Here is a 27,999-nt window from a genome sequence, read left to right on the forward strand (position 1 = left end):
ACTATTTCCTTTTGAACATTTGAATTTCCTTTTTTTCATTTGTTCCCTTTCTAGTGATTTAAACAGGATTCTTGCCATAGCTAAACCCTGAGGGTTTTACAGTTGTGCTGACAATCGTTTTAAAATGAATAGTGTCAACCTTTTAAGCCACAGAGGGGAGTTATAGTCTCCAATCTGTAAAATATTGGGCATCAGTATCTATAAATTGTTCCAGATTTTTATAGCCATTGCAGTATGTTGAAATTGAGAGTAAACTTTGGATCCTTTGACATGTTTTCTATAACTTTTAAGACCTTTCAAGGTAATAAAGGTTATTTACTCCACAAAATTAAATTGCCAGGAAACAGGTAGCTCACTGATGTCATCTTAAAATGGGTAACCAGACAATTTTGTCTGCATTTCTACTTTAAGATGACAGTTTTCAAAGGAATGCCTTAGAGTGCTTTGTAGAATCTAATTTATTGGTGTGAACAGAAAACTCAAAAGTGATTCAAATCTAGGTCTTCTAGTCTTGATACCTTGTCTTTCATATTTGAAGATGACACTGTCATTTTTATTTTGGATGGACTTTTTCTTTGTAACAGAACTTTGGTTTGAATGACTTTTCAGAGGTGTTTAATACTTGACCCTTACCATGAGCATCAGTGTCTACCTTCAAAAACAGGAAATAGCTGCAGCCATAGTGCTTACTTGGTGGCAGAAAGTCCTTAACACAGGAGTGGGCCTGTATATTGTGGTCATCTGTATGTTCATTCAGAAATGGGTTTGCTGTGTAAACACACAAGAAAAGACACTGAATATACTAAGGTGACGGAGATAATCAAAGACTTTAACTAATGGGTAGAAGGATATGCATTGGATTTAAGACCATATTGACAGTTATACAGTTTAGAACCACTGCCTTTTTGGCGTTTTTAGGTGTTGTCCTGAAATAACCAAACATTTAGTTGTTTTTAGTTTAATTATCTATGACCTTCTGCAGTGATGGAAATGATCTTCCATTCTGTGTATGTATTAATAGCTACAGAGCACTTGAAATGTTGATAATGTGACTGAGAAACTGAATTTTGAATTTTAATTTAAATAGTCATATGTGTCTAGTGATGGCTCTAGAAGTTCTAAAAGACATTCTTGATTCAAGATTTGGGAATGCCTTCTTGAATTTTTGGTTTTGAATTCTTGGAAATATGATCTAGTGGTGGATGTTTGTCATGGTTCAACTTCTCATACCACTTTACGGAAAACTCCAGGTTATATATGACTTGGGACTGCTAGAACATCTGTAATTGTCATGGTAAAGCATTGCACTGGGAAGTAGGAAAGGGACAGCTCTTACTTTTATCATCCTTTAAAATACTTTTCTGTGTATCAGACTATATCGGATATATCAAGGGATACTGAAAGCTTTAAAGATATGGTACCTGGTGTCAGTTTCTTTATAACCTATGAAGGGTGCTAAATAATAAACATGTGAAACAGTGACAAGCAGGGAACATTATCAGCACAAGTTGTGTGAGAGGATATGCCTATTATAGGAAGTCAGAGAAGGAAAAAATTGTTAGGATCCAAGACCTCCTGGAAGAGAAAATGGCAGCTAAGCTTGAAGGATGAGTAGAATATGGAAAGGTGAAGAGATAGGGAAGGTATTTCTGGACAGTACTACAACACGAGCAAAAGTATAAAGTGGGTATCTATTGAGGGATATTAGGGCATTGACCTGAGTAGAGCATGAGGGCATAAACTGGGGATAGTGAAAGTTTGAAGGAGAAACTTGGGGCCATACAACCTGTTTTAAAATCATAGAAAAGAGGTAACCATTGATGTTTTTGTTAACACAGATGGGACATGATAAAAGTATTTTAAAGATGAAAAATTTAGTGTCATTGAATTGAGTTTCTTTTTAGATTTAAGAGAGGCTAGATTTGTGGTATCTGCCATTTGATTCCCGATAGGGCTGCATAATACAGAACCATTGTAAGAGGCATTTAATAGGAAAAGTCAACAAGGTGTGGTGACTAATTGAGTATAGGTTTCTGAGGCAGGGGAGTGTTAGCTAAGTTTGGCTATAGATGCATGGACCACAAATTGAACACACAGTGCCAACAAAAGTTTTAGGTAGGGTTTGTGTTCTCTGGTTTGGTCACAGCTCTACCTCTCCCTGTTTTCTTACATTCAAGTGATTCATACATTTGTTTCCATCAGACTTCTGAGAAAACTTGAGTTTGTGAAACTGTATAAGCAGCTTAGGTTTAAGAAAACATTTAAAATACCTTTAAGTCTCTAAACCCACAGTTTTGTAATAGAAAAGTTGAAGATTATATATAGATTTTTAAGAAATGGGGAAATTGGATGGGAAAGGAAAAACAAAATTTAAAATTAAATTCATCTTTCCAAAGTATGTTACTGAGAGAAGTAGCTTCAGAGTAGTTTTCAGAGTTAGAGCACCTGTGTAATACCAAAGTATTGAAGTGTTACATAGATTATGAAAATAATAGTTCTTGCTGAGTTATTTGGTATATATGTGAGCTTAGATGATTTTTGAGGACGTTAGTACTCTAAGTACCTCAGAAGCTAATAAGAGAAAATGCTTTTTTTGGTGACAAAATTTTTAGAAAATCTAGGATATTGTACAAATTAAGGCATTACTACTGTTAGCTTACCTGCTTTTGATGGTTGTGTATGTTGCTCCTTAATTTTTCACATTAAGAAGTGGTGATAAAATGTGTTTTATTACTACAGTTTAGTTATTTTCGCAAATATGAATTTGTCTGTTTTAATGTGAAAGTATAAATATTTTCAAAATGAACCTGAGTTTTTATATCACATGAATGACTTAAACTTATTTTTAAGGTATGTGATTGTGGAATGTGAAGATCAAGATACTCAGCAGAGAGATCCAAAGACCCATGAGATGTACTTGAATGTAATGAGAAGGTTCAGCCAAGCATTGTTGAAGGTAACCATTCAAAGTGGGTGTTGACAAATTGCCAAATTTGGCCAAATGGGCCAAATTTGGCCTGTTGCCTGTTTTGGTACATCCATGAGCTAAGAAACTTTCTTATATTTTTAAATGGTGGAAAACAAATCAAAAGAAGAATAATATTTTGTGATGCCTGAAAATTGCATGAAATTCAAATTTCAGTGTTGATAGAAAAATTATTGGAACGTAGTCATACTCATTTGTTTTCATATTGTCTGTGGCTACTTTTCCACTACAATAGCAGTTTAATAGTTGTAATGGAAACAGTATAGCCAAGAAGGCCTCAAATATTTACTCTCTGGTCCTTTACAGAAAGTTTGTTAATCCCTGATTTAATGCAATAAACCTATACATGGAATTTAAAAAATAAAGCTTTGCTTTTTTATTTCCTTTTCTATTTTATATTCTGGACAGTACTTATCAAGGCTATATACATTCCCAGAAATCTAGCAATAGTTATATTGCAGATACTTTATATAACTTATATGACTTACATTTTTGCTTCTTCAACAGTTAAGAGATTGTGAGGCCTAAATCTGCTGGTGTTCTTTTAATTCTTAAAGCAATGTCACAGTTCGGCCAGTAGAGGGTGCCAAGGTAGTGAAAACTGTCACATATTAATCTGTAACTTTGCTACAGAAATATTTACTTCATAGCATCTTTTATCTGTTGTTTCATGTTCTTAACAATTTAAATCACATCTTATTAAACACATTGAGACTAAGCTTTTATATAGTTCTCAGAGCTTCTCAATATCAAACTGATTGGCAAATAAACCCTTGGTCTTCTCTTCCAGTTTCACTTCTGTCACTTGCAGCTTCTGTCACCCTGTGAAGACATTTCATTTTCTCTAAGATTAAATTTCCTCATCTTTGAAATGGGATTGATAACATGTGCCCAGCTGCCCTTACCAGGGTAATTGGGAAGATTAAATGAGAAAATGCATTTTATAATATTTTATGAACTGGGAATCACTATATAGCATTTAGTTTTTATGGCTTATGTTTTACTAAGCACATATTGTGGTGCTATATGAGTAGTTTTCTTTTCGTTTTTTTTAGTTTCTTGACAATAGTATCTTTATTTTGCCATATATGTGCCTGGCACATTTCTGAAGACAACCTAGGCTTCCAGATATTTATTGAATCAAATAATGAATAAATGCATTTCAGGTTGAATGAATCCTATCTCATCACATGATTGTATGGGGGGGGGAACGTGCTGTCATGGATAAACCACTATGCACTGAAGACTCAGATAATTTTCAATTGTGAATGCGTTGGTGGTGTTTAGATAAGATAGCAGGTTTCTCATTATCTCTAAATCAAGATAATTAATCTTTTTCAGTTTTGTTTTGTATTGAAGTTTACAGCTTTTAGAAGTATAAATAAAGATCACCCATGCTATTAAAGAAACCCTGATCATTATGCTACATAGAACTAATTTTCCTTTACTTTGATTCCCTTCAGGGTGATAAGTCTGTCAGAGTAATGCGTTCGTTGCTGGCTGCACAGCAGACGTTTGTAGATCGGTTGGTGCATCTAATGAAAGCAGTGCAGCGTGAAAGTGGAAATCGTAAGAAAAAGGTAAGCCTGTGGTGTTTGCTTTTGTTTATGACTAATAGCAGCTTGGCATTATAAAATACTGAGTTTTGGCTATTGTCTCTTTGGGCTGATGTATTATGTGAGCTTCTTATCTTGCAATTAAAGTAACAGGAACACTTATAAGCACTGATTATTGAGTTTACATATATTGATACAGTATTTAATCTTCACAACAACCCTATAAGTTAGGAACCATCATTCTGATTCTGAGGAAAAATAGGCAAAGAGAGGTTAAATAATTTGTCCAATGTGACACATCTAGTAAGTACTAGAGTATTCTGAGTCCATATTTTTATGTACAATGCTGTACCATCTCATTTTAGAATCTTAGTATATGAGAATATAATACATTTGAACTGGAAAGGATTTCTAGAGATCATTTAGATTAGAATTTTTCTGAGAAAATGAAGGTCCAGACTTGCCCAAGTTTGCAGAACTGGTTGTTAGTAACAACACTGGCTTTGTATCTGTTCTCCTGGCTAGAACATTGATCTTTCAACTCTGAGGCTTCCACTTGATGAGTAGAATAGATGAGTATATAGGCTTCATATGTCACTTTTTCTGATCAGTGGGCTACATGATAATGAAGGATTTGCTTCGTGTCTTCTCTTTTCTTATTCTCATTAGATAATAGGCAGGTCTTTCTTGGTCACCTTTGTAAAAGAACACAACACATTTTACTGTTATTCTTCAGACTTGTAAGAGGAAAGCAGAGAGAAGAAAAGGTGAAGAATTGAGTCAGAAGTTCCAAGGAATCAGGTTTAAAGGTTTAAAGAGAAATGCTAGCAGGGACATGTACAAGGAATAACGTTCACCCAGTTAGAAAGGGAAAGATAGGCTGAAGGGAAACACATTTTTATCGAGTTGGCATTTTCTTTGTTGTTGAGCAGAGTCACAGACCATGGTCAAACATAAATTCCTGCTGCTCTTCTCCATGGAGTTCCTCTCCCCACAGGTGCCAGTGTGAGAAGCAGTGTAATCCCAAAGGCCCACCAGCAGAGGGAGTGTAAACTTTCCTCTGACATGCAGTTTGGGGCTTATATTTGAAACCACAGTTTGTTTTTAAGTCACAGGCTCTTCTATTCAGCAGACACGTGAGCCTCTGGCTACACTTCAGTTTAGCTATCCTGGAGGATGACAACCTGAGATATCAATCAGACCCACCCCCCAAAAAAAAAAAAAAAATTTGTGTTTGCCTCATAGCCTCCATTTCAAGTCAGACCATCCCAGATATAGTGTCAACATTGGCTAAAAATCTTTTTAGGCATTTTATCATAATATGACATGATAAAAGACAACCTTAATTGTATTAACGTAGATTTACTAGAATCAAGCCGTGGTACCATGGAGAAATGCAAAAATGGCTTTTTACTACCATTATTTGTGTTAATACTAGTAATAATGAAATAACCACTAATAATTTAAAATCATATATAGTACTTTTCCATCCCTCATAGTTAATTTGGGAGAACTATATCAGGGTGAGTGTAAGCACTGATGTTTTAGACTTGTAACAAGGTGTATTAGTCTGTTTTGAACTGCTATAAAGGAAATACCGGAGGCTGAGTAATTGATAAAGAAAAGAGATTCATTTGGCTCACAGTTCTGCAGACTGTACAAGAAGCATCACATCAGCATCTCTTTTTGGTGAGGGCTTCAGGGAGCTTCTAATCAAGGTGGAAAGTGAAGGGTGAGCAGGCGTGTCGCATGGCAAGAGAAGGAGCAAAGAGGGAGAAGGTGGTGCCCAGCTCTCTTAACCAGCTCTGAGTGAACTAATAAAGGGAGAACTCACTCATTATTACCAAGCTATTCATGAGGGATCTGCCCCTATAACCCAAACACCTCCTGCCCAGGCCCACCTCCAACACTGGAGATCAAAATTGAACATGAGATTTGGAGGGGCCAAACATCCAAACCGTATCACAAAGTAATCTGAGTTAAATGTCAAATGGATGAAACACATGATAATATTGTTGCTATCTTCTTCCTTTCTTGACCTTTCATTTAGGAAAAATTGTTAGAAGGGGTCTCTGAGACTAGGTATTTGAGTTCTAATAAAAATACCTTTTCCCTTGATATTTTTTAAAAATTAACACTTTCCTTTTTAATGTTGTAAGTTGTCTCTTCACTTTGTGATTCTTTAGGGAATATTTATTATTTATTCTACAAATATGAAATAGGTATTGCATGCCCATTGTGTGCCATGCACTTTTCCTAGGTTCTGGGGATACAGCAGTGAATATAAAAATCTCTTCCCTTATGGAGCTTAAGTTCTTGTTGGAGAAGAGAATAAATGCAATAAGTAAGTGAAGTGTACATAGTATGCCAGATAGTGGTGTGTGCTGTGGTGAAAAATAAAGCAGGAAGGGGGCATAGGAAGTACTGGGGTCAAGTAATAAGGTATATTTCACTTCTCAGTAGAAAATGCTCAAGGGAGTCTTCACTGAGCAATTGGCATTAGAAAAAAGACCTGAAGCAGGTGAGGGAGTCTTCTGGAGGAGACTGTACCAGCCTGAGGAACAGCAGTGCAAAGGCCCTGAGGTGGGAACATATGTGACAGGCTTGAGAAATTGGAAGAAGCCCAGTGTATTTGGAGCAAAGGGCATGAGGGACAGTACTAGATGAGGACAGAGACAATGGGGAAGTGGATGGAATTTATCCTTATAAACCATTAAAGGACTTTTCCTTAAACACTGAGTAAGAGTGGAAGCTCTTGAAGATTTTGAGAAGAAGAGTGACATGATCTGGCTTCATTTCAGCAGCAGCACTCTGGTTATTTTTGATAAGAGACTGTCAGAGGCCAAATGTTGAAGAGGAAGAGCAGTCAGGGGCTGCTGCAGTAATCAAGATGAGAAATGACTGTGGCTAGGTCCCTAGGGCTTAAAGTGGTGGATGTGGTGAGAAATGAATGGTTGGATTTCTCACCCTTTTCTTATTATCTGCCTTTTGGTTGTGTTATTATTTATCAGCACATCAACTAGAAGTTGGTTAAGATAGGATAACTTTAAGACATCATTTCACATTAGTACATCTGACCATTCATTTCATTAGGAAGTAGATTTATTGATTTTTGTAAGACATATATATGGAAATTCATACTAGTTTTTGGTTGATTTTAACTTGAACATGTCATTATTCAAAAGGAGAGTTGGAGTATTACTCACAGGAAATAATTTAATGTCTTAGTGGTCCTTGAAATATAGTTTTTTCTTCTCTCTTTGATTCCAGAGTTCTTTTCTTTGACGCAGACCCAGCAAGATCAAGCACTTCAGCCTCATAGTAGAATTGTAGTTGAAGTGCTTTGTGCTGCTGGGATTGGCAAGTAAAGTTTTCACTCTTAAAAAAACAAGCTCACTTATTTAAAGAATGCAAGACTTTCTCAGCTTTTAAAGGAAATTGTTCTTTTGAAATTGAATAGAAGAACTTCATCTAAGCAGTATAGATGTTGCTAAATGATGAAGCTGTTTCACCATGACTTAGATTTCTCAGTTTCTGAAATGTTGGCTTAATGCAGTGTATATATATGAGCTGAAGAAAATGAGTGATAATAATATCTCAGGAAAAATTTGATCAGACAGACTCAGTGAAAGGTAGAAGGTAGGGTCCTAGTTCCTCCAAGTGAATTAAATTTCATTTTTAAATTCAAAAATTGAACTGGGGCAGCATAATGAAATTCTCACTTAATATTTGGTCATGCAAAATTAAGCTTCACATGAAATTACAGTGTCTCTCTGTGGCTTCACAAATCCTTCGGAAGCAGAAATTGAATTTTTAGGTCCAACTTGAATATATTCCTGATTCTTTCTTAGCTGCAGCAAGTGAAATGTATTCTCTATCCTTCCTGTGAAAGTCCAGCCCTTCATAGTCAAGGGATTGCTCCTTTTAAAGTATGCTGCTGCTATTGTTAAGTGGATTATCCATAAGTGCCCGTCTCTCACATAGACACTTATCTCCTTTGCATTAGTTTGGTGCTTTGTAAATATTTTAAAGTTAATAGTAATAGAATCATTTTTATGTCTTTTTTATAGGTTTTAGGAACTACTCTTCCATTTTAACCTAATTAATCCTTTCTGATTTGTTCTTCTAGAATGAGAGACTACAAGCATTGCTTGGAGATAATGAAAAGATGAATTTGTCAGATGTGGAACTTATTCCTTTGCCTTTAGAACCTCAAGTAAAAATTAGAGGAATAATTCCAGAGACAGCTACACTATTTAAGGTAATCGTGATGGATCTTAAATATATACGATTGGAACCCATTTCTCTAAAACTAAATCAGAGACATTACCTTGGCAAATTATTACATTGCAAAGAATATCTATAATTCTATTTGATTTAGTAAGTATTAGATAAAAGGGTACCTTTTATTTATCATTGTGTTTTGACTTAAGATCTTCTTGTATTACCAGTACCTAGGCATTTTTAAATGATCTATGTAAAATGTTTTTATATCTCTGGTTTTTTTCAATATGTAATTCTTTGAACTAATTGTTAAACAGAGCCACAACTACTTTTCTTCACGTAAGCTATTTTTTTTAAAGGTAAACTGAAAAACTTATGCATTCAGTTCATGAGTTCAGATGGTTAGAAATGAGTCCCAGTTGACCTTTTCAACATTTCTCAGTCTGATATCTGTTCTATAAACCTTAAGGTTTTTCTTATATTTTTAGGTAGCAAGTCTCTTTAGTCCTTGCTGGCACACCAAGCTTGATGTGCTTTCTTTTGGCTGGCCATCAGTTCAGGTAGAAACAGCTGATGCAGCTGCCTTCTCTAATTAGGCTAAAGGCCCAAAGGACTGAGCATCAATACTGTCTGGGCGTCATGCTGAAAGATCTCTGTGAAACATGTATTTTTGGGTTTTGTGATTCTAGTGGTGAAAGGGCATAAGTTGCATTGAACATTACTTTGCATACAATAAGAAAGGGCTCATAGAACAACAATTAATGTGTATAAAAAGGAGTACAATTATAGTAGAGAATAGTTCATATTTTTTAAGAGGTATGTTTCAAGGCAACCTGTTGCAGCTCAGTTCATACATCTAAAACATAAATTTCATAAAGCAATGTTTAATATTTAACCTTACAGCATGTTTTGGACTGATGGTTTCTATTCTTCTAAAAATTATTCTGTTGCTTTAATTTTTAAATGTTGCTTACAATGTATTTAATTGGTTTTAAAATTCATTAACAGATTACACCTGCAATTTGAAAATACTGGTGTAGGGGATATAATAGAAATATTTCTTAGTCCGTGCTTATAATCCACTGGGGGCTAAAATGTGCATTTTATGCCGTACCATTTCACCTTATTTATTCCAGTATATCTCCAATAATTGAAATAATGATGGTGGACATATATAGAATGTCTGCTGTGTATCAGGCACAGTGCCTGGAGTTTCTGATTGCCTTAACATCTCTGCAGAAGAGGTATTAACTATATTTTGCAGGTGAGGAAACAAGTTAAAGAATATGCACAGGATCATCCAGTGACTGCCTGGCAGAGCCTGAATTCATATTCATGACTGATTTCAGAGCATGTGCTCTCTCCTCCATGCAATCTTCTGATTATTAGCAAGTTCATTGTTCTCTCCAGGGCACCCTGATGTGTCTCACTGACAGCCCAACTTGTTTTTTTAGGTCCTGTTTACCTGTGTGTTTATCTTCTGTATCAACACTTTCTTCTATGTGTGGTAAATCTTTTGCATTAATTTATGTCCAAACCGGAAAGCAATATTTTTATTTTTCAGAGTGCCCTTATGCCTGCACAGCTGTTCTTTAAGACAGAAGATGGAGGGAAATATCCAGTTATATTTAAGCATGGAGATGATTTACGCCAAGATCAACTTATTCTTCAAATCATTTCACTCATGGACAAGGTGAACATAACCTCATGGTGATGGGGAACATTATTTCATTTTAGAAAACTATGGTTTGGTACATATGCCATTTACAGAGACAGAAGTATTTGTAACATTCAGGTATAATCCTAGAAAGTTCAATAGTCTCCACTTGACCTTGAACAAGTTTGTTTTTGTATACTTCAGAATAGTTCTTGTGATGAATATAAAATGAAACTGCATGTGTTTAGAAAACATTAAAAATGTTTTCTAAATTGAGTTCTCTCAGTGTCAGATTTAGTAATTTTTTCCCTAGTCTATTTTATTTATTTGTTTATTTATATTTAAATTCCCATTCCTGTCCCTGGTTTTAAAAGTATGTTGCCCTTATTTCCTTTTTTCTGAGTTTCAAAGTATTTTATGTCCAGAAAGAATTGCATAAAGTGGTAGGAAGGACTCTACTGTTCATTGAAAACCGCTGACAGATTTAGAGTAGATCAAAATTTTAGCCTACCATCATGTAAGTGGTTAATAAATTTAATTTTGATGATCAAAGTTAATTAATTAAACTTAATTTCCATTTACGTCCTAAATCTATATTATGTTAAACTGCTATAATATTTGCCCACAACTTTCTTTACATTTAGTTGATATATTTTATCTTTTGTTCAAAAGCTGTTACGGAAAGAAAATCTGGATTTGAAATTGACACCTTATAAGGTATTAGCCACTAGTACAAAGCATGGTGAGTTTATTTTACATCATGATTGCTCGTTTCAATGTCCAATAATTATATGTCTCTTTTTTTTATTTGGACATTTTTAAGAATGTTAGAGATTGAACTTACTTGTACACTGAAGTCCAGTTGGGCTGGCCTGCCTACCTCCCTCCCTCATCTCCCTTTTTTTTCTTCTCTCCGTTTTCTTCCTTCCCTCCCCTTATTCCTCTCCTTCCTTCCTCCCTTCCTCTTTTCCTCCTTCATCATAAAATGGCATATTCAGAAAAAAAATTAACTTTTATAAATATATGTTTTTGCATTCAAACTGGTTGAAATTCTCACAGTAGTTTCTTAACATGGTAATTTGCATCCTAAGTTGTCATTTTAAGAGTTACCATGACCCAGAAAGGCTTTGTACTGTGCTCTGCTTTTAAAAGCCACTCAGCAAATCACATCAACTGAGTTCTGTTTTGTATATTTCAACTGAGTTTGTGGGGGCGAGTGTGTGTGTGTGTGTACACACCTCAGGCATCTCAGTCTTTTTGAGATTGAATAACCTCTTGAAGTTTGGTGGAAGATTCCCTAGGAATTCTGGCCTAATGTATATTGTAAATCCCATAGTCTTGTTATTCTTAGAGCTTTATACCAGTAGTTACAGTAGTTGTGTTGGAGAAACAAAATACCTATTTTAGATTTTCTGTCCTTTCCCCAGCCACTCCCAAATCTTTTTGATGGTTTAATTATTCTTTTTATTGTCTCCTCAGAATGATCTTTTTTAAAGTGCAAATTTGCTTCTTTACTGTCTTGCATAAATTTATTTACTAGCTTCCGTTTTCTTTTTGGACAAAAACCAAAAATCTTTACCTAGCTTCTAAATTCTTACACAATGTGATACACCCTGGTGTACCTATCTCTCGTGCCTCTTTCACCACTTTCCCCTGCTGCCTAGGCTTTAGCCACACTGGCTACCTTCGGTTTTCTCTAATGTCCCATGCTCTTTTCAGACTCAAGGCCTTCACTTATGTTGTCATCCATAGCTTTACCTATTAACTTTATTATGCTTGAAAACATGGCTCAAATGTCAGATGTCCTTTGATCCCTACTATAACTCAAGTCTTCCTACACTATTCCCTATAGTACCCTTTCAATCATAGTATTTATCCCAATAAATATTGTAAGCTTTACCATGTATGTATGTATACAGGGTCAAGCATCTATTTTTGCTTACTTGGCAAAGTTCTTGCTACATAGTAGAAAAATAATAAATACCTGTTAAATGAATTAATGCAGACTATTCTGTATTTGTGATATAAGAATAAATGAGACATTTCTTACTCCAAAGGGGTATATAATCTCCTAATTTACATGCAAATTATAATGTAAGGCTCACCAAAACCAGATCATGATTGTTTATGACCCTGAAATATTGTTTCCTTCATTCAGCTTTATATATCTATATCTATATATTTGTTGTTTTACCCTCGTGTTCTGGTCCTCAGATTTGCCAGATTGACTTTTTTCTCGTTCTCTCACGTAGTATCCCCTTTTTGTTCTTTTTGTTAGTTTGAGTGATTTATACTTACCTCCCATATCATTTCCAGAAAATGACAGAAAATGGAGTATTAGACAAAGGAGTCGATGGACTTACATACATTACATAGGATTCGGGGGTTGTATTATACCATCTCAGATTTCTTAGGATGATTTTAAATTTGGAATATTTTTAATTGGTATAGTTATAAAACTACAGAAAGAAGAAATTTTTGATGTTAGATTTAAGAAGCTTTTTCTATTACTTTGTGTCCCTCATGTTCTATGATAGAAATTAGCCTAGAGAAACATACAGATTAAATCAGCTTAATTTTTAAAAAGGTTTCCTTTAGTTACTATGACATAAATGCCAGTATATACTTAATCTAGTGTTCATAGACCTTTTTAAGTTGTTCATATGTGGATTTACATTTATAGATGAAGACGATGCTTAACAGAATCTTTTATTTCTTATCCATTAGCTGTGCTTAATTCAGTGAATTAATTTCTGTGCAGGCTTCATGCAGTTTATCCAGTCAGTTCCTGTTGCTGAAGTTCTTGATACAGAGGGAAGCATTCAGGTACAGTGTCAATTTTAAAGATAAAATTCATAAATATATTCTTATTATGATAAAGTCGATCTTTATAAAAAGTATATGGAGTTAAAAATAAAAGTCCTTTTTAATCATCCTTCTTTACTCAAGGTTCCCCCCCTTTCTTCAGAAGAAAACATTGTTCGCAGTAGGAAATTTTTCTATGTTAATACATAAAGATGCTCAATTCCTTGAAGGAGCATATTACATACATGGCACATAATAGATCGGGAGTTAATTAGTGAACAAATTAAAAATTTGTTAGTTTATGGCTGCATTATTTTTCACAGTATGGAAATATTATAATTTATTTGACCGTTAATTGATGGACATTTTGATTATTTCAATTTTTGTTGTTATTCAGAGCAGTGCTATAGTGATATTCTTGCTTATACATCTTTTGTACAGTTTTTTTTTATGGCCCCTGTTTTCTACTTCCAATCTCTTGCTCCCCTTTAATACAAGAAAAGGTGTGTTGCTCTTGGAATAAAGCAATGTATATCTTTGGAATTTTCTTACGCTTTAAATATATGGATTAGTTCTTGTCACATCTGAATGATTTATTTTGTTATTTTCTAACTATAATTGTCCTTTTTCTCTGTGTAAGAAAAATGTATATAATTAACATGTAAATATTTCTTCATTCATTCATGTATTCATTCAGAGACAGGGTCTCACTTTGCTGTGCAGACTATGATCAGGGCTGTGGCTCCAGTTATAGCTCCCTGTAACCTCCCCCTCAGCCTCCTGAGTAGCTAGGACTATAGGCGTGCATCAGACTCGGACAATTTTTTATTTTTTGTAGAGACGGAGTCTTGCTCTGTTGCCCAGGCTGGTCTCATACTCCTAGCCTCAAGTGAGCCTCCTGCAGTGGCCTCCCAAAGTGCTGAAATTATAGGCATCACACACTGCAACTGGCTCTCTTACTGTATTTTTATTAAGTTTTAAACCAGGCACTTGTTGGTCATTATATATAATTTTAAAATGACTACTTTGTTTAATTGTATTGAATTCTTAAACATGTAAATAATGTCTTTTCAGAACTTTTTTAGAAAATATGCACCAAGTGAGAATGGGCCAAATGGGATTAGTGCTGAGGTCATGGACACTTACGTTAAAAGCTGTGGTAAGTTTTTCAAGCTGTTACTTTCCATTGTGATATCTTTGAATAAAGAAAAGCAGGCCATCCTGATATTGCCATATGCATACACATTTAAAACATGTTAAGATTTAAATGCTCTATAAGAAGAGTGAAAGATAAATTGTTGATAAGTCATTAATGCTTTGACATAATAGTAGTAGCAAGGTATGAAGTCTATTTAGTCTTTAATGAATTATCTTTGCAATCCTAAACTATTTTATAAGTTATCTCTTCCTAGAAGCTGTTAGTTTTCCTCTAGATTTTCCCTGTTTTTGAGTAACTACAACTAAGTAGACCATGGGAAAAGTCTCAGCCAGAAATAATCATATAACTAAGTTTGCTCATAAATGTAATCACGTGCAGTATATTTAGATTTAAAGACTAAAAAACACTGATTGAAGCCTTAAAAGAAAATGTTTCCCCTTGCCTTCTTACTCTGTGTTTATCTCTCTTTTCCCTCCCCGCCTTCCTGCTTTCCTTCCTTCCTTTCCCCTATTTTTCCTCTTTTTTGTTTTTCTCATACCTTCAAGTCTGTGTTTCCTATGATCAAAAAAAATTACAAATCATTTAAAGACTCAGTACCCAAGGTGGATCACTCACATGACTGGTATTTACACTGTCTTTTAGCTAGGTTTGTCAACTGAATCACCTATACTTGCCCTCTCTGTGGCTTGGACTTCTCAGAGATAGGTTCCAAGAGTAAGGAAATAGAAAATGTTGGTTTCTGAAGGCCTGGGCTGAGAAGCAGTACTACATCACTTCCGTTATATTCTGTTGATCAGAGCAGTCATGGAGCCTGCCTGGATTTGAGGGACAGAATGTAGACCCAACTTCTGGATGAAAAGTGTGTCAAAAAGAATGTGTGGCCATCTTTAACATACCGCACTTAGTATTATTAGTTGCAGTGTTTTGCATGCTCTGAAATAATTATCTTTCATCTCCTTATTTGACTTTCAGAATGGTTACTGTAAACTTTTTTTGGTCATAAATCTGTTTATAAAGGAATTTTAACTTTTTCTATTTGAAATACCTACATACACATGCCCTATAAATATTGACTAAAATTTGAAAATCCTGCTTTGTAAAATTATCAGAACACTATGTTACAGGTACACGCTTAAGTGTCATAGCATCGTGTCTTTTATATAATGGTCCATTTTTCCCCATGAGCTATTGAAAATATGACTGGCTTTTTCATGTGGAAAGAAATAGCTATTTAAATTATCATACCTATTGGACAGTTAAATTCAAATTAGATCTTATTCCTCTCTCGTTTCCCAACATTACACATTTATTCGTCCCTCAATAACTGATTTGATGGCAGGCCTTCTCATCTTGAATAGTGTTTTTTCTGTATGTCTTGCTGTGTTACAAAATAATCTGTTGTGTTTCAGTGAGTTTGGTAGCAGCCTAGGTAATGTTGGAGGATGAAAGCCATTATTTGAATTTTTCATTAGAGGATTCAGTACTTAATAAAGTTGCTGCTTTGCACCAGAATCTGATTGTTGGACATTGTCATATAGATGTATATGTACCTTAACATTTTAGAAAGTAGTGTTTTAGTTTTTTGGCAAGGTGTTAAAAGAAGAAAGTGATAATAGTTTTGGTGTCATCTTTTCCAGATTATGCAAGCTGTCAAGTCTGTATCATACAAGTAAATGTGGGAATACTGATTATTCTCACACAATATGTCTTTATTAAGTGAAGGGACATAGGATCACTTAGTCATCTGTTTTTCTCTGTATTTGAATTTAAGTCACAGTTTTATAAAACTAATTTCAAGATGTTGCATATCATACATGGAGTCAGAAAACTAACAAACAACATCATTTTGACAAGATTTTTTGGACAAGGGTAGTGTTTCCATTGTATAGTTAAAGAATAACTTCAGTTGCCCTAAAAATTCTCTAATAAATTTATTCTGGACTATCTCAAGTCATGCTGAGTATTATTTATCTCCTGAACATTTCTGGCAGTCATCGCACTCTTGCCTCAAGTGTCGTCTCCCTGCCCCCCACCCCATGTATCCTATATTTGAAGTACCCTGTAAGTATTGATGCTTTATTAAAAAGTCCTAAATTCTCAATTTTTACATTCACCATTAAATATGGCCATATGTGTATACATGCACACACACACGAGGAGAGAGAATCATGTTACCTCACATGCCTAAAGAAATTTATCAAAATGACCATGAAACATATTAATGACTATAAAACCCATGAAGGCAGGGTAAAAAGACTATTATACATTTCCCCTTTCCATGTAACAACAAAATACCACTGTAAAAGCAAATTTGATGAAGAGGAGTAGTTTATACAAATAGTTTGCTTTATTCTGTAATGATAGGCAATGATACATGAATTCTTATATTAAAATTTTAGGCCAAAAACACTTGCTGCATTCTGTAGGGATAGCTAAACAACTTGAAGCAAAGTAAATAATGATACAACTAAGCTAATTGTAATTTATAACTTAAAAAAAAAAGACCAAGAATACTAAGTAGTTCTATATTGAACAACTCAACTGCACCAATATTACACAGTGATGATCTTTTGAAAATTGCAGGAGTTTCCACTGTCTTCCTATGTACATTATCAGTAGTTCTGTGCTGTTGAGTGGCAGCTAGATTTCTAAGTGAAGAGAACTAAGTGTACTAAGTTCTACTGTGTTCTCAGTGTATTGTACTGAATTTCTCTTTCTGAATTTAAATTTAATATCCCTTAGTAAGTCACTTAATAGGTTTTCAAAGGGGAGCCTTTTGTCTTTTGTGGAATTGCATATTTTACAGCAGTTTCAGAGCAGTGCTACTCAGACCAGCAGCATTGGCTTCGCCTGGGAGCTTGTTCGTATTACAGGATCTCAGGCCTTGCCCCTGATGTTTTGATCAGAATCTGCATTTTAATAAGATTCCCAGGTGATTCTTACGTACATTAAAACACTAAAGTAGACTTCTCAAACTTTGGTTTCCAATAACAGTCTTTGAAAGCTTGTTAAAATGGACTTGTGGCTGCTGCCCCTAGACATTCTGATTCAGTAGGACTGAGGTAAAGCTTATGTATGAGTTTACATACTTAACAAGCTTTTAGGTGATAGTGATACGCCAACCTGTAGATCATATTTTGTTTAGCAATGCCCTAGATCAAGGATCTGCAAAGTTTTTCCCTATAGCTTTGCTTGCAGGTAGTAGGTATTTTAGGCTTTTCAGGTCAGATGGTCTCTTGTAATCATTCAACCCTGCCATTGTAGTGGTCAAGACAGTATGTAAATGAACAATGTTGTTGTGTTCCAGTAAACTTTACAAAAACTGAAGGGGACCAGATTTGGCCCTCAAGCTGTAGTCTGCTCTACTTTCATCTGGGTGCCTCTCAAGTCCTCCCCAGTGGACCACTAAATGTGTTAGCAGTTGCACTCAGCTGCATTTAACATAATCTAACTATGGTGGCTTAAACATATTAGAGTTTATTTTCTTTTTGTAACAAGACCAGGTGTTAGGGATTGCTGTTGCTTCAGCTGCTTAAAGTGGTTAGGGCCAGCCAAAGTCTCAGTGTTTCTCTTGGCCTTTTCATCATGATCCCAAATGACTGCTGCAACTACACTCATCATGTTTGCAACGTAGCCAGGAAGGAGAAAGGCTAAATGGGCTAATCTCCCAGCTGAGTCAGCTTCCTCTTTAAAATGCTCTCCATGCAACTGCATTTTCTTGCATTTCACACTGGATGCATAGCTCCGCCTGATGACCTTGAACAATCCCATTAATTCCTGGAGCCTGAGGTTTCTCATTTGAAGAATGGTTATAATATTTAACTGGCATCATTAAAAGGGCTAGAGATGATGAATGTAATATGCCAGCTAGAAGCCTAGCCTTCAGTACATTGTAAGTGATTATTATTAATGAATTTATGATTTGTCTAATGATGATAGTAATGCTCAAGTTGCTTTTGGACTTCTGGAATGGCCTTCAGAATCTCAGTCAAATGAACCTTAATAATTATTGAATTTAAACAAGTTTAATTTGGTTATTAACAGGTAGTCCAATCTTTTTTCTACATATGGGCTGACATAACGTGTTTTTGTAAATACTATTATAGTTTTATATGTTTGCAGATTGTATTTGTTGTCAGGTTACTAATTGGAGAAATAAATAGAGTGGGAAAAAAATAAGCTACAAAAAGGTGCTATTTGCTACATTCTTTTTAAGTAGCTTCAATAAATGCTAGGTTTCCAGACTTTTTTAGAAGAGAAAGATAAAAGAGGACAAAACGGGAGCCAGTGACTCTCCCCTGCCTCTAGCCTTGATCATATAATTTTTCCTAATACTTTAGATTATTATGTGAACTCCATAATTCCCTTTACCACTCAAATGAATGCATTTGGTTTTCTGTGTGCTGGCATGTCAAGATTGTTTCTCTACGGACTTTTTTTTTAGCCCTGCATTTACTTTTATCATCTTGTAGATGACACAGTTACGTGTTATCGGAAGGTTGACAATTGACTTTATTATGTGTGCTGCTTTTTTAATGTTTTCTTTAACATGTGTCCAAAATTGGAAATGGTAGACACGTTATAATTAAGGTTCCTGAAACCTAATTTGATTTCTCATACAAGTGACTTCTATAATTTGACAAAATTCTACAAGATAACTTTTGGTGTTGCAAATAGTAATTTCTTTTGAGTTTTAAGTGATAGATTCTTCATAGAGTCAAATAAGATTGTAAATTTGAGAATTTAGATGAGAAATCAAAGATAGTAGAAAGCAAATTGAAATTAAAATAGCGCAAACTACTTTTATAAGCAGTGGAATATATAACCTGGTTTGCATGTGTTTTTCACAATTTTTTTCTCTGTTATTGCAGCTGGATATTGCGTGATTACATATATACTCGGAGTTGGAGACAGGCACCTGGATAATCTTTTGCTAACAAAAACAGGTAACAATGGCAACTAGCAGACATACATTTTATATGCCAGTGATTTTTACTCTGGAATCTACTTATTAACAAAATAAATTACATAGATAAATGAGAAAGTCTTAAGAGTCCCTTTAAATGGTACCATGGAAGGACATTTAGGGAAATTCCCTTATAAGAATCACTTTAGTAGTAATCCTACAGGTGGTCAGCTTACCCTTGCATCTGTACTTGAAATATCTCTGTTGTGGAAAGCCTATAATATATGCAAGTAGCCCAGTCTTTTACTGTTTAGTTCTAGTTAGATTGTTAGAATGTCCTTTCTCTCCCAAACTATGCTTAACTCATTTTAATATCTCTTTAATTATTTGCTTTTCCCCTTGGAGTTTCATGGAATAATGGTTCTCATCTTCTTTCTTCCTGACAACTCTTTAGACTGGTGTCTTTCTTTCTTTTCTTTCTTTCTTTACTTACTTTCTTTCTTTCTTTCTTTCTTTCTTTCTTTCTTTCTTTCTTTCTCTCTCTCTCTCTCTCTCTCTCTCTCTCTCTCTCTCTCTCTCTCTCTCTCTCTCTCTCTCTCTTTCTCTTTTCTTTTCCTTCCTTCCCTCCCCTCCCCTCCCCTCCCCTTTTCTTTCTTTCCTTTCTTTTCTTGATATTCTATGAGGGTACAAACATTTTGGTTACATTTTATGTCTTTGCCTCACCCAAGCGAGGATTAGAGGCATGCCCTTCCCCTCTACAATGCTCACCGCATTTAAATACCATCTCAATGCAAACAGCTTCTGAACTTATAGCTCTCTACCTCAGTCCATTTCATTACCTTCAAGTTGACATATCCAACTGCTTACTTTACTTGAAATCCTAATTAGTTGTGTAAAAGTTGTCTTCTTCCTCTACTCCCTGCTTAAAACCTACTCCTCACCTCATTTTTGGGTTTCAGTATATAGCAATATCATCCACAGTTGTTCAAGCCCCAGACCTGGAGGTCAGTCTTAATACCTTGGTTGGCCTTGTGTCACATATTGAACCTCTTGACTGATCTTGTTTACGCCTCACCACCAAAATAGATCATGAAGTTACACTGCTTTCATCCCCTTTGAAACCACCAACATATTTTGCCTAAACAATTTGAATAAAATCTGAGAACTCTTTACTATGATCCTGTCACTTGCCCATGCTGGTATCCTGCCTGAATGTCAAACCACTCCTGCCTCAGGCAAGTGCCCTTGTTATTTTCTCTTTCTAGAAAGCTCTTTATTCAGGTCTTTGCAAGGCTGACTTTAGTTATTAAGTCTTAAGTTCTAATGGTATCTCCTTAAAGAAGCCCTTTCTGGCTTACTGACCTGTAACAACATATTTGCCTCTTCCTCCATTATTTTCTATTTATTACTCTGTTTTGTTTTCTGTATAGCACTTTTCACTAGCTGAAGTTACCTCGTTTGATTAATTCAACCAGTATTTGTTGAGCGCCTACTAGATACTGGGGATACCAAAGTGAACAGAATAGACAGAAATCCTTTCCTTCACAGAGCTTGTTGACTTCTTACCATCATCTTCTCCCATTTAGGATGCAGGTTCAATAGGAGCAGGGACTTGTCTGTCCAGGTTACCACCATGCCTCCAGAGCCTTGAATAACACCTGCTAAAGTATTCAGGAGATCAGTGTTGAATTAGTGATGAATAAATATTTGTGCTCTTCCACGTAACCTTTTCTTCTTTGGGCTAAATAATCCTAGTTTCTTCAGCTTTCTGCAAAAAGTAGATTTTCACATTACTCTTTAAATTGGTTTCTCAGGTCAAGACATTTTCTGTTTTGTTAGTATTCCTCTAAACTGTGATAGCCAGAATTTAACATAATACACAAAGTATAGTTTGATTATTAATATAATAACCCTAGAGTTTACAAATATAGAATTTTACATATTCAATTTTTAATTATTACATGTGAAAAATCATCTGTGGTAGAATTTGCATGTGTGGTATCATGTGTGTGTCAAGGTCAGGCAATCCCTTTAAATAACCAAGACTGAAGGAATATAATCAGATTTTCATGAAAGTTCTTGGCTAATTTAGCAAAGGATATTTAAAAATGTTATGGTGTGTTTGAAGAGAGTTATAATTTGCAAGTTTTCATGTGGTGTTTTCATTAGCTCTTGTTTTTTGGTTAAATCTTTTAACCATAAGAATCAAGCTACCAGAGTGATTCCATTCGTTTCCAGACTATAATCATTTGATACCCAAAATGGAATTCTCTAATATATAGAGCAGTATTACATTTGTAATATTATATTCACAAATTCTACTTGATTCTTTTGGAAATTGATAAACAATCATGCTATAAGAGACTTTTTTTCTCTTGGACTTTGAGAAGTGCTCTCTCTTGTGTGTGTGTCTGTATGTGTTGGTAGGGGTATTTAAGAATAAGATTTAGAAAGAGGAGTCTACCTAATATATTATTTTTGGCCCAGATCTCAATTACTTATTTTATGGAAATTGAATAAAATTTCGGAAACACAGGTTTTTTAAGCATCTCATTGCCAGTTTACCACTAGAGGGCGCTCCAAATTTGACTTTTAGAACACAAGTATTTACCTTAAAGTGTGCTACATAAGAACTTTTTTCCTATTAAAATAGCAGTTCATTTTTGAACTGCTCTGTAATTGTTTCATCCAGTTACATTATGCAGTTAGAATTTTAAATCTTCCTTACTAGGGTGAATGTTTTCAAATTTTCAGGTTTAGTCTGAAAGAAATTAGATTATATAATTAGAGACTGAGTATATCAAGACAAATAGAAGTGTAATACATTCCTCAACTTCTAGTAATTTATAATAATTTAAGAATTTTTGTGTAGCCATCTTTTACTGATAGTTTTTACTGATAGTCATATTTCAAAGTAGTTTCAAGTTATATTAATTCTATATATGTTGTAAATAGACTTTGTATAGTTTAGACAAAATAAATTTAGAATGTGGTTCATTGTAGGAAATATATTTCAATACTTTTAGTTAAAACTGCCTCAACTATCATGAAGCATCTTCCATTGTTTATTTTGGGCCATTATATCTGCAATTTGAGAACTTTATATTCTCTTACATAACTTTCAATCTCTTAATGGCTGATGGAACATTTTTTAATATATCAAGTAACATTTCTCCCATTCTGCAAAATAAAACACCTTTGTCTTCAGTTCTCATTTGCTAGCCTGGGCAGGTTTAAAGTCTGACTCTCCTTTAGATTAAAGTGGTTTTGAATTATCATAGACTTCCACTGTATCATTAGTGTCCGGTTTCCTGGTATGAAGGATAGAGCAGAAGGAAGAAACACCCAGATTTCATTTCACTTGTGTCTTTTGGGGACTTGCCCCTGACAAACTGTTCACCTTGTAAATATAGATGAGATAGAAACTGATCTGGTTAAGAACTCTAAGTGTGTGTGAGAGAAAATTAGTCAGTGCGTATAGAAAATGTCAAAATTTATACAAAGGTAATGTACTGAAATGCAAAATATGAGTCTCAATTATAAATTTCCCAGAAATATTTTTTTGCCCATGTTTTATTTGGCTTTGGATGCTTTTAGCTTGGTTGAAGTTTCCTCTACTTGTGCAGCAGAGGGCACTGTGTATCCACCATAAATGTAAAAGTAAGGAAATTCTTTTGTCAGTGTATTGTCATCTAGTCAGTTACAACACTGCTTTCTTGAAATTTGGGATGAATGATATTTCACTTAATAGTGCATTACTATAGATTCTTTGGGCAAGAAGTTACAAAATTTGAGCTGTGGTGCAGGATTAAAAAATACAAATTTTTTTTTCCCAAATTGTCCTTATAGGAAGCTTAAGAAGCTTTTTTAGAGTAATGAATTGTGGCAGGATTCAAATGAAACATGATTTAGGTTTATCTCAACTCTTTGCAGAAAGGTTTAATTTTTGGTTTTATTTTTGAGAATTTGAGAAAAAAAGGGAGGCCAGTATAACTGAAAAATGTGTTCATTTCTAATGGTAAACATACTTTAAAATAGAATTCATATGTAAAATTAATATGTATATAACTGAAAAACATTCGCAAATGAAAACAGGGAGCTGGTGTCTGTACCAAATGAAAAGTTAATTGTAGGTCCTAAGGCTGGCCCTTCTAATTCTGAATTGTCCTGTGAGAGGAGTAGTGGCTTTTTTGTCTTTCTTGGCACTTCATAGTAATGCACTTTAAACCTTTTATCAGAAAGCTCAAAGTAAAGAAAAACAGTTGTTCTTATTGTTATCCTGATTGGATTTTTTAAATATATCTCCTATCCTGATCTTCTTTATTATTCTTTAATTTTATATAAAATTGATTCACCATTTTTTTAGAATCTGAGGAACAGTCTCATATAGCAGTTATTAATAATGTGTCAGGCTCTAAAGTCAAATTTGGGGTTTAATTTGCCCTTTCCCCTTTTGGTGAAGTTGGGTAAGTTACCTAATATACTTGACTCGGTCTCTTCTTCTGCATATAAAAATAATAATAGAACCTCTTTCCTGGTGGTGGTGTAAGGATTTAATGAGATATGGTAGACATTTGCTTGGTATTGAGCACCTAGTAAACATTCCTTAAAGGTTGGCTATTAGGTTTTGTTTGTTTGTTTTACCACCAGGTGATGAGAATGCCTTCCTTTTTTTGCTTATGTAGTTGTTACTTGGACTCATGATGTTAGAGATAAGAAAGTAGTTATTATATTTCAAAAATTTCTTTTTCCTACCTGCTGTACTTTGGATATTTGACCCCTCCAAATCTCATGTTAAAATTTGATTCCCAGTGTTGGAGGTGGGGTCTAATGGGAGGTGAGGGGGCACCAAATGGATCATGGGAGCAGATCCTACATGCATGGCTTGGTGTTATCCTTTTTGGTAATGAGTGAGTTCTCACTGTATTTGTTCCCAGGAGAGCTGGTTGTTGAAAAGAGCCTGGCATCTATTCTCTTGCTTCCACTGTTTTGCCATGTGGTCTCTTCACTTCACCTTTATGTCTTTCTTTTCTTTGATACTCAAAACTGTTACTGAAAAATATTACATTATTACTAAGCTTTTACCTATAAGTGAAAATGCTTCTAACTGACTATCTCGTGAAGGTTTAAGTAATAAGCACTGTCAACAGTGGGAGTATAGGTATAGGGAGACTTTTTAATTCCAAAAGTATGTATAACAATAAATAGTTGTTTGTCACCTTCTTTCTAGGTTTAGTGGTAGGGCAACAGGAAAAATAAAACATTCACATGAGAAAAAAAGACATTTTGTGCAAAAATGGTAAATGCCAGGTTATATAGCAAAAAGTTGAAGACAGTGGGAAACTTACTGTGGAGTAGGATAGCAGGGAAGAAATTTTAGACTTGGGGATTACAGGGAATCTTTAAAAAAATAGAGTTTGGTTTATAGGGAACAGCAGAAGAAAGTCAAATGGAAGGGGAGTAAGCAGAACTATGAAAAATGGAATGAATACAGTTTTGAGATTGGTCACATTTATTATTAATATATACGCAAAATAAGAATTAGAAACATTACCATTAAATGCTATTAATTTCATCAGTATCTATACTCTTTAATCCAAGAACTACAAATGCCTTAAACTACAGTTTTAGAAATAAGTTCATGTCACTTATGCAAATAACAGGAAAATTTAATTAGCACCTCTTATTCTCTATATGTGGCAAGTCAGGGACAAAAGGAGGTAATTATAGTCAACAACCAGTTTGTTTTATGTATAGTTTGTCTCTTGACTGTTTAAGGTGATAGATTTGAATAAGACCACACTCCCTGAACTTCTTAATCAAACATTTTTTATTTCATGAAGTACATTTTTAAAATCTGTACAAGTTTCATTTACAGATACTAACTTTTAAAAAACCATTCCCTTTAGTATGTATGAAGATGAATTTTCTTAAAACATTAATAGCCTCTTTTCAAAATACATGGCTTTTTGAACTTGGAAAGCATAATAATGGTTTCATTGTTAGATACTAAATCTTTTATGCCTGATAATTAAGTAGTAATCCTATTCTTTGAGAGTTTTCTTACAAGAAGGATAGAAATATACCCTTCATTTGCAAGCAGTGATGCATAGGCGACATTGAAATTCCAGTAATGCCTGTAATGAAATGAAAATTGGGACTAGGTTTTCTATTAAAAGCATGCAGCCTATTAAATAAACCATGTGAGATGGCAATTTTATATCAAAGATTGATCGATTGGTCTTCTGCTCAAGTATAGAATATCATTAGGAATTATATTGATAACAAAACATTTAAATAATTAAATAAAACTGAGGAAAGATTATACTTGTAATATTGTGAACTTCTCATCTCTTTACCTCTTGAAGGGTAGTGTATCCAACAAGGTATTAATAGAAAATAAATGGGAGTATAGTGTAAGTTTGAGTTTGGAGTGCTTTTATAATAATGGCCCATGTGAAGATTCTTTTACTGCTTTTCTCCGCTTGAACTATTTTAAAACCTCTATGTCCTCAGGATACTGTCATGTAATTTCAAGGTATAACTGATTCTGCTTCTCTTCTGTTAGTATTACCCTGCAACAATTTAAAATAGCATTGCTGTTTAATACCAGCCAATCAAAAACATTCAAATCACAGAGCAATAGTGAGTATTAAGTAGTAAGGTGGCATCCAGATGATCTAGACTCAGTCTATATTAATTTTATTTTAGATTATCATGGAAATGAAAATATAAAATTTTAAAAACAAAACAACTTCTCATAAGAACTGTCAAACTTCTAGAAGAAAATTCTGACATCAACAATGTTATTAAAAGTTTTCTAAGCTGTGAATGCGGAATTAGGATGTCTGTTGGTTAAAAAATACAAAATAGATACCTTGTTTACTCCTGTATGCTAGACATTGTCCTAGGTTTCAGGACTATAGTAAAGATAAATAAAACAAGATTCTTGATTATAGTAGTAGTCTCACTGGTTCATTAAGAGTTTAATAGTGATAGAAAGTTAAGTGAACAAATAATTTCAACATATATTTAAATAAGGGGTAGTAATAGATGTAGGTGAAGTAGGAGCCTTATTAACAGCTTACCAAATGTCGCTGATTTAGATAGCCTTAGGGTGGGCTACAGGAATCATTTAGCTAAGATGTTATTCCTTACTTATTTATTTATTTATGTTTGAACAAAGCCATTTTTCCATTCTCTATAGATTTCTTGCTATTTATATCTATTATAATTCCTTCTCATCTCACCTCCCTCATATGTCATTTGCTAGACTGGATGTAGCCATTTCTTTAAAAAAAAAATCAATTCTCATGGAACTTTGACCAGTCCTCTAGTTTGAACATGTTAAACCTAGTATAAGTTAAAAAATAAATAAATAAAAATTAAGACAAGGAGATGATAAATGGAAAATTGGTTTTCTGTGCAATACTTATATTGATAATAGCTACTTATTCCAAAGCCAGATGATTAATATTGCTTAAACATTTGGATAGTTGTTTTTATAATCATTCATATGCAGGCTATTTCTCTCTATATAAATGTATCCCATGTCCCAAATTTGTTCCTGTGTACAATTTCTGACAAGATAAATGTAGTTTACTGTTGTTTGAAAATAGTGGTATTGTCTATCTTGAATTTTATGTAAATTTAATATTATTGCCTGACATTCAGACTTTTTTTATTATCTGGCCTTGGAAGATTTGAAATTATTTCTCATTTTCAAAGTTTTGTAAAATTTCTAACTTAATGTATTGTTTAGTTTTTCCTTGTGAGAAAGATACCTAAAAGAGTTACAAAAGTAGGGTTGCTTATCCTTTTAATATTTATTTAATAATTTTACTAATTCCTGACAGTTGTGATCTCACATGTAATAGACATAAATATCAATTCAGTATATTCAAACATCTCTAAAATGATGTACTGAAGTTTAGTATTTAATATGGTAGGTAGCATTAGTATTTACTTTTGAACAAATTTAGAATTTTATTTTTTAAGTGGTATTTGAAGTATGTAAGATAAACATTTGTAAGCAGCTTTAAGAGACCTAGTCATTAGATAATAAATGGGTTGATTAGTTTTGTGTAAGTCCTGTGAGACTAAAATGATTTTTCTCTTCTGACTGTAATGCAAGAAATATGCTATAAGATTTTAAGTTCTGCTAAAAAAAAAAAAAAGAAGAAGAAGAAAAAGCTATCCAGGCTTTGACAATCTTTGATTCTGGAGACCTAAAAATACGATTTAAATTTTTAAATTACTATTACTATGGGATGCTTTTAGGCATAGTTTCATCTGATAGGAGTTAAAGTGAACTAAAATATGCTTTAAAGGCCCCTCTCAAACCTGGAGTTAGATGATCAAACAATTTAGTAGGCTCATCATGAACTAATATTCTTTATGAAAAGACTCTGCTTATACCAGGTATGTGACATATCCCCTATCCAGTTCTTTAAGATAATTCTGGAAACAAATAAGTTTCTTGTCAACATCTAGGCAAACTCTTCCACATAGACTTTGGATATATTTTGGGTCGGGATCCGAAGCCTCTTCCTCCTCCCATGAAGCTGAATAAAGAAATGGTAGAAGGCATGGGGGGCACACAGAGCGAACAATACCAAGAGTTCCGCAAGCAGTGTTACACGGCTTTCCTCCACCTTCGAAGGTAAGTTGATTTGCTTAATGTAGAGAATTTTGGTAAATTCATTT

At 34.2% G+C, this 27,999-nt stretch overlaps 1 protein-coding gene across 2 annotated transcripts in view; it reads left to right on the top strand.

The window, feature by feature from the left end:
* PIK3C3 (phosphatidylinositol 3-kinase catalytic subunit type 3) overlaps positions 1 to 27,999 on the top strand; it is a 106,030-nt gene that overhangs the window by 58,158 nt on the left and 19,873 nt on the right. For both annotated transcript variants that reach the window (XM_045527268.1, XM_045527269.1), the window contains 9 exons: positions 2,851 to 2,956; positions 4,450 to 4,566; positions 8,672 to 8,803; positions 10,331 to 10,459; positions 11,096 to 11,165; positions 13,185 to 13,249; positions 14,303 to 14,387; positions 19,259 to 19,333; positions 27,787 to 27,955. In XM_045527268.1, the coding sequence (XP_045383224.1) occupies positions 2,851 to 2,956; positions 4,450 to 4,566; positions 8,672 to 8,803; positions 10,331 to 10,459; positions 11,096 to 11,165; positions 13,185 to 13,249; positions 14,303 to 14,387; positions 19,259 to 19,333; positions 27,787 to 27,955 (948 nt within the window). The remainder of the gene's footprint in view (positions 1 to 2,850; positions 2,957 to 4,449; positions 4,567 to 8,671; positions 8,804 to 10,330; positions 10,460 to 11,095; positions 11,166 to 13,184; positions 13,250 to 14,302; positions 14,388 to 19,258; positions 19,334 to 27,786; positions 27,956 to 27,999) is intronic.

The sequence above is a fragment of the Lemur catta genome, chromosome 16, assembly GCF_020740605.2.
Source record: "Lemur catta isolate mLemCat1 chromosome 16, mLemCat1.pri, whole genome shotgun sequence".
Lineage (NCBI taxonomy): Eukaryota > Metazoa > Chordata > Mammalia > Primates > Lemuridae > Lemur > Lemur catta.